Genomic DNA, 7,470 nt, shown 5'->3' on the forward strand with positions numbered 1-7,470 from the left:
CTCTTCTTTAGATTCTCAACTATTCCTTTATGAACAATTTAAATCTTTCTCAATGGACCTGAACCATTTAGTAACCAGCATTACGAGTCCTGGTTCCCGCGACACCACACTGTCACCATGTCATTGGTTCCCTGCAGGCGGGCAGCGAGTGGGCGTGGTGAGGTTCCAGACGGGCGACGTAGCCACTACCGAGTCTATGCTGGACACCGGCGTGGGTCACCTGCCCACTCTGCGCCAGGTGCGTGAACACAAGTGGATCTTCCCCCTTCTCTTCATTATTTCACTTTTTTTCATTATTATTATTGTTATTATTATTATTTCTTCGTCTCTATTGTTCTCCGTCCTTTCCAGTTCTGTGAATATATCCTCCTCCTCCTCCTCCTCCTCCTCCCCTTTTTTTTATACATCATGATTCATCTCTCCGTTTAGTATTTCCGTCTCTCTTCCTCCTTATCCTCCTCCTGGTCCTCCCTCCTTCCTCCTCCTCCCTCCCTTCGTCGGCGCCTGCGCAGGAGAGGAGCGACGTTGCGGGTGCTCGTTTCCATCTTCATCACGGCGACAAATTTGACCTTTCCTATTATCACTTTTCCTGTTATCTTGTCAATTCCTGTATGTGTGTAGTTCTGTCTCCCTCACCTCTCACATGCTGCTATTTCATGTTCCTTCTAAAGATCCGCCTTCTGTAGATCCAGGGGAGCCAATCCATTTTTTTTTTTTTTTTTTCTGTTTCCCTTCACCTTCATCACCCATATGAAACTCCACCTCTACTTAATAGCATTGCATCGCCCCACTCCTTCCTTTTGTCCCTTCATCCTTATCGCCACAGTCCCGCCTCCCTCCGCCAGGTGACATTGTTGGTGCACCTGAGGCTGCGGCGCGTCACGTCCCACATCCCGCTGCTCAACTACGCCGTGGAGGGAGCCAACGAGGAGCTGTTTGTGGGTGAGTGTGTGTGTGTGTGTGTGTGTGTGTGTCGTACAGCAGTGTCCTGGACAGCACCTCTAGCCCCCTCCCCTCCCCCCAGAGCTGGTGCCCAAGAAGAAGGACATGCACGTGCAGTGCTGTGGCGGGCTGATCTCCAAGGCCTTCAAGTTCAAGCTTCGCATGTTCCGCTGGCAGCACATCTGTGTGTCAATCAACCTGGACACCAGGATCATGCACGTCATCTACGACAAGCTGGTGTGTGTGTGTGTGTGTGTGTGTGTGTGTGTGTGTGTGTGATTCACCTACGGTCGTCTGGTGGTCACCCAGCCAGCCGTTCCTCTACGGAAAGAGCTCAGAGCTCATAGTGACCGATCTTTGGGTAGGACTGAGACCACTTACACACCACACACCGGAACAGCGAGGTCACAACCCCTCGGGTTACATTTCGTACCTACTTGCTGCTGGGTGAACAGGGGCTACACATTAAGAGGCTCGCCCATTTGCCTTGCCGCTCCCGGGATTCGAACCCGGTGTGTGTGTGTGTGTGTGTGTGTGTTTGTGTTAGAACTCATGGAATTCAGCGTGAAAGGAGACAAGCCCACATCGTTTCCCCCCAGCCAGGGTCTGGAGCCAGGGTGCTTTCAGTTGTGCGCTGAATGCGATAACCTTTGCTGCACTGAGACACAAAGAACAGTACGAGTATGAAAACATCAGATCTTGTGGGCCAGCCGAGGGCAGCTTATGGCAAACAGCCTCCCTGACACCGCCTACCATTAATCAGCCGAGGTCCAGTCATATTTGGAGGCAATGATGAACTGTGCCAATTTGGCAGTAATATCCTATAAGAGATCTAAATCTTTTGAGTCTGGCACGGTGTCATTGTTAGGCTTTAGAGAATGGCACTGGAACAGCTTTCCTTCAAAATTCTGAAGACTTGCCACATGTTCTTTCTGAAGGATCGTTTATAGATGCGCTATGAAAATAGAATTTCCAGTGCATGTAAACTCGCTTCAATCGCCAATGAAACATTGCAATGTGCGCCTTTCCCCCCATGCAGGAGTACACAGTCAAGCTGGAGATGCCCGGTCCGGAAATGAGCTCAAGAACTCGCATGGAGGTGGTGGGCGGCGGGCGTCTGGTGGTGGGACAGAAGCTGTACTCCATGGACGGGGACTTCATCGTGCTGGAGACCCTGGACGGTGAGGTGGGCGACTGGCGGCTGTACGACACTGCTCTCGACCTAGACCAGATGAAGACATTGCTCTCCTGCCGCGAGGTGACTGATCTGCGCCCCCCGTTGATAGATCTGTCGAGTGGTCACTTCAAGGTCCTGGGGCCTACCACCAGACGCAACATCACCTTGGCAGAGATCTGCAGTGACCGCGTCACCGGCTTCTATCTCTTCTTCCCCCAGAAGATGATCTTCAAACACGCCTACACCTGGTGCATTAAACTGAAGGGCAACCTCATCCTGCCGGAGGATTCAGAAACCAACGCTTACTTCTTTGACCGCTTTGTGCGTTTCAAAGACCAGTGCGACGACATCTGGACGCACCTCTTCTGGATTGGCTCGGGCGGCAACCTGACCACGCGTGTCTGGGAGCGCCTGACGGACGGCGAGCCCATACAGTGGTACCAGTTCCTGCGGGAGTACCGCACCGTCACACCAGAGTTCCAGTGCATCGCCGTGGTCACGCACGACCGCTACAAGTGGGCGGCGTGTCCCTGTGACATCGAGACCTGCGTGCTGTGCAACTTCACCACACACCCCGAGATGCGGCTGCGTGGCCTCTGCAAGGACTCCGCCTTTGACAGACTTTTCTCCTTCCGTGACAGCGAGACCTATGAATTAGTCTTCGACGGCCTGGCCCACGTGATGATGGAGGAGCAAAACAACACATGGATTATGCGCAGCCGCCTGTACCCCTACCTGAAGGCAGAGATGATCTCCCAGTGGGTGGGACAGTACCCAGTGGGTGTGCACACGTGGATAATTGAGGGGGACCGCTGCCGCCAGAAAGAGGTAGGTACTGTGTGTGCACTATACTGAAGGTACTGTGTGTGTGCTATACTGAAGGTACTGTGTGTGTGCTATACTGAAGGTGCTGTGTGTGTGCTATACTGAAGGTGCTGTCTGTGTGTGCTATACTGAAGGTGCTGTCTGTGTGTGCTATACTGAAGGTGCTGTCTGTGTGTGCTATACTGAAGGTGCTGTCTGTGTGTGCTATACTGAAGGTGCTGTCTGTGTGTGCTATACTGAAGGTGCTGTCTGTGTGTTATACTGAGAGTGCTCGTGTCTTTGTCTCGGTGTTGTGCACACACTCCCTCCTCGCGCCCTTGACCACCGCCGCCTCGCCGCCAGGTGGAGCTGCTGCTGACGTCTTGCCACGACGACGAGTACACCTGCAACGACGGCTCGTGCATCAGGAAGGACCGCCGCTGCGACCTGAGCGTGGACTGCGCCGACCAGAGTGACGAGATGGACTGCTCCGTGGTGGTGGTGCCCGACGGCTACTCCGCACAGCTGCCACCGCCCACCTACAAGGGCACGTCGCTGCCCATCCTCTTCACCCTCAACATCACCTCGGTCAGGACGTTTGATCTGGTCTCCTTCACCATCGGCATCGACGTGTACATCAAGATGCAATGGAGGGACCGTCGGCTGAAATACAACAACCTGCTGTCCAATATGCGCGCCAACAAGCTGAGGAGGTGGCGGGAGGTATGTGTTACAGCAGAGCGTGGCAGTGCAGGCCCTGGAGGATTATGACGAGGCTGTTGACAGTTAGGGTGACATGGACAAGTAAAGGAGATGGCTGAGTGACTGACAGTAGAAAGATAATTAGGTAGCCCCAATATTCCCTGCACAGAAATCACAAAATTTCCATGACTTATCCTCCTTACCGCAAGAGTCCCCTGGAATTTCCTCTTTAAACCCCTGCCACTTTGTCTGGAACCCTTCCCTCTCAGGTTTGGACGCCGATCCTGGAGATGGAAGACGGAACGAAGAGCGCGGTGGAGATCAAGACACACTCACAGGCGGCCTACGCGGTGCGGGCCACGGGACCTCTACCTGACGATGACACCACCATCAGAGAGGGTACGTGTGTGTGGCTGTGTCTGTGTGTTTGTCCTGCTTATGAGTTGCTGTCTGCCCGTCTATCAGTGTGCGTGTGGAATAGAGATAAAAGCTGTCAATAATTCTCTCTTCATTCCCAGACGTGACTTACGTTGGCCTGAAAAAAAAAAAAGAACTCTAGTAGTTTTAAAAGCGAAATTTCACTCACCTTCATCTGTGTGGGTGAACGAGAAGCAACAGAACATAACACATGCTCTTCACCCCACAGACATAACCTACAGCGGCCTCGACAACCCTCTGGTGTTTCAGGAAGAGGCCACGCTTATCTTCAAATGTTACTTCGAGCTGATGATGTACCCGTTCGACCGGCAGAAGTGCTTCATTGTGTTCAAGATGAAGGACGTGACGGAGGAGCTCGGCATGCTGGTCAAGGCAAGTCACAGGTCACGGAGCATCCAGGAGTGTTGAAAAGGGATCGTATAAGCTAATGAACACCACTGAGCGAGATTGTCAATTCCAGACGTTCTTTCTGACTGAACGTGACACTTAATACTCTCTCTCTCTCTCTCTCTCTCTCCCGCCGCGGCAGGAGGGGCAGGGCGTCAACTTCGTGGGGTCGAGGCGCCTGCTGGAGTACACGCTTTACTCGGAGGCCTACAAAAACTATACCAAGAACGAGATTAGTCATGTTGAGGTACACACACACACACACACACACACACACACACACACATTATAATAACCATCTTTTTTTTTTTTTTTAGGTTTACTTATTTATTTATTTATTCATCTTGTGTGTGTGTGTGTGTGTGTGTGTGTGTGTGTGTGTGTGTGTGTGTGTGTGTTTGGAATAATTCGTAGATATTAAAGTATGTATGTGGGTTCAAAAGTACTAATTAATCTCTCTCTCTCTCTCTCTCTCTCTCTCTCTCTCTCTCTCTCTCTCTCTCTCTCTCTCTCTCTCTCTCTCTCTCTCTCTCTCTCTGTCAGATCGAGTTTCAGTTCAGGAATCAGTACAGTTATTACATCAGCAACACTTTCCTGCCCAGCCTCATTCAGGTCATCATCTCGTTGGTAACACTGCGCTTCGACCTCGCCGACTTCCAGGTGTGTGTGTGTGTGTGTGTGTGTGTGTGTGTGTGTGTAGGGAGGGTGGTAAGTGATGTTTTCAGGGTCTTGTATCCTCGTTAAGTCATCTCTATTTATTTTAGTGATGTTGTTTAGGGTTTTTACCTTTTATGTCATCTATAATTGTTGATGTTGTCTATTATGTCATCTATACTTCTGTTTTAGTGATAATTGCAGTGTCTTTTAACCCAAAAACTCTTAATTCACCGGTTTATCCCCCCACGCAGCATCCTACCAATAAACCACAGCCTTGCTCCATCCTACAGGACCGCATCATGGTATCCTTAACCTCACTACTCGTGCTGGCGACCTTCTTCACCCAGACCAGCCAGAGCATCCCCAAGACCTCCTACCTCAAGCTTATAGACGTGTGGTTTGTGGGACTCATCTTCGGAGACTTCTGTATGATCCTTTCTCTCGTCTATGTGGAGACTCTGAGGCTGAAGGAGACCCAGGGGAGGGGGATCAAGGTCACGCCCTTCATCGCCATCAGTGACAAGAAGTCTGCGTCCTACATGGAGTCCAGGGCGGCTAGGATTAATAGATTGTTTATCAAGCTGTTCTCCGTGTCTATTTTGTTGATGCTCATGTGTTTTGTCCCCACGTGTATGTATGCCATCCTGGAGCCCTGAGAGAGAGAGAGAGAGAGAGAGAGAGAGAGAGAGAGAGAGAGACGTGAGGTTTGAAATAAGTGACTAACGGTCGAGGCAGAAAGGGAGAGAAACAGGCCCGTATTCAGAAACGCTCCGCTCGCTCTCTCTCTCTCTCTCTCTCTCTCTCTCTCTCTCTCTCTCACCCCGAATATTTTGCAAGGCCACAGAGATGGTCAGTCCAGTTCTCAAGAGTGTTTCTCCTGGTAATCATATGGAAATCTTGCTCACCTCCCAATATTACCACAAATTCAGGAGTATTGGTGTATAGAGAGAAGTTAGTGTATTGGTGTGTATTATTGTAGTAGTATGTTGTGAAAAGGAGAGGAGGAGGAGAGAATTAAGTAAAGTGTATTATGTAAATGTTTTCCTTCTTTCCTTATCGTTAGGTGAGATGTAATTTATTATAGAGTGTTTCCTGGTTTTCATATTAAGTATTTCATGGTAAACTTAAACTACAGTGTAAAAAAAAAGAAATGTATGTGTAGGTATGTATAAAACTATTATCAGTATAACGAAGACCGTAACAAGTTTTTTTTTTTTTACTATTATTATTCCTGGTGAATTTTTATTATGTGTAGCAAGGGAACAAATGGACTTTTAATTACATCTTTTACAATACAGAATAATGATGCATGATAATAATGGAGACAGCTGAAAGAGAGAGCTGAATTGATGGTTCTTGTCAATTTAATCATGATTATTTTTGTTTTATATATATTTTTTTTAATCAAACTATCAGTGAGGTGTTGGGCAGGATAGTGTGTGTGTGTGTGTGTGTGTGTGTGTTTACAGCATGGTAGGGCTGGTGCGCACGCTCCCAGGGCATGACGTGCCTATGAATAGTAAAAGCAGTAGTAGTAGTGGTATAGTAGTAGTAGTAGTAGTAGTAGTGGTAGCTACAGGTTATGCTGCCATTTTCAGTGTATTTCGTGGGTATATAGGGTAAATAAGCAAGACAACGGTGTGGATTAGTGTGTATTGTAATGCTGGGCACGCCTCGTCTGGATAGCGTCATAAGTGGCTGGTCACGAAACTATAGATTCAGAATGTTGTAATACGTATACTGCTGCTTTTCTATGCTTTTTGTCTTTCTGTACTTTCTATAACCATCTACTGCCCTCCCATTCACTGAGTGCCTGAAGAATCCTTGAATTCTGCCTTTCCAGCGAGACTGTTATAACGCAAGCACTGAAATTCTTCTAACCTCAGCTATGAATTTGTTTATTTCAGGTAATCTACTGCTCTTCACTACTTAGAAGCTGGTAAACCCATCAGTGTCTTCCCAGCAAGATTAATTATGTCACTTGTGAATTGCGTGGGGTCAGCCAGACAGCCAGCCAGCCCAGGGGTCCTCCCGCTCTGTTTGCCTCACGCAATTAAATGAGGGTAACTTAGATAAAAAAAATATATATATATTACAGAAAACGAAGAGTATTAAAAATCAAAACATTTTTATATTCGGTTACGAAAGAGAGAGAGAGAGAGAGAGAGAGAGAGAGAGAGAGAGAGAGAGAGAGAGAGAGAGAGAGAGAGAGAGAGAGAGAGAGAGATATTATTTACTCTCTCTCTCTCTCTCTCTCTCTCTCTCTCTCTCTCTCTCTCTCTCTCTCTCTCTCTCTCTCTCTCTCTCTCTTATCGCACCCCACTACTACACGTTATCGCATACCACTGCTATCATATATTCAA

General features: G+C 48.5%; 1 protein-coding gene across 1 annotated transcript in view; it reads left to right on the forward strand.

Moving 5' to 3' along the window:
- Positions 1–6,260, forward strand: part of LOC135095078 (uncharacterized) — a 9,982-nt gene extending 3,722 nt beyond the window's left edge. Inside the window, exons 2-11 of the mRNA XM_063995762.1 lie at positions 138–238; positions 846–942; positions 1,025–1,179; positions 1,982–2,947; positions 3,287–3,646; positions 3,895–4,024; positions 4,272–4,435; positions 4,593–4,697; positions 4,994–5,110; positions 5,398–6,260. Coding sequence (XP_063851832.1) covers positions 138–238; positions 846–942; positions 1,025–1,179; positions 1,982–2,947; positions 3,287–3,646; positions 3,895–4,024; positions 4,272–4,435; positions 4,593–4,697; positions 4,994–5,110; positions 5,398–5,763 — 2,561 coding nt within the window. The 3' untranslated portion in view covers positions 5,764–6,260. The remainder of the gene's footprint in view (positions 1–137; positions 239–845; positions 943–1,024; positions 1,180–1,981; positions 2,948–3,286; positions 3,647–3,894; positions 4,025–4,271; positions 4,436–4,592; positions 4,698–4,993; positions 5,111–5,397) is intronic.
- The last annotated feature ends 1,210 nt before the right edge of the window (positions 6,261–7,470 follow it).

Source organism: Scylla paramamosain, chromosome 47 (assembly GCF_035594125.1).
Source record: "Scylla paramamosain isolate STU-SP2022 chromosome 47, ASM3559412v1, whole genome shotgun sequence".
In the NCBI taxonomy this organism is placed as follows: Eukaryota; Metazoa; Arthropoda; class Malacostraca; order Decapoda; family Portunidae; genus Scylla; species Scylla paramamosain.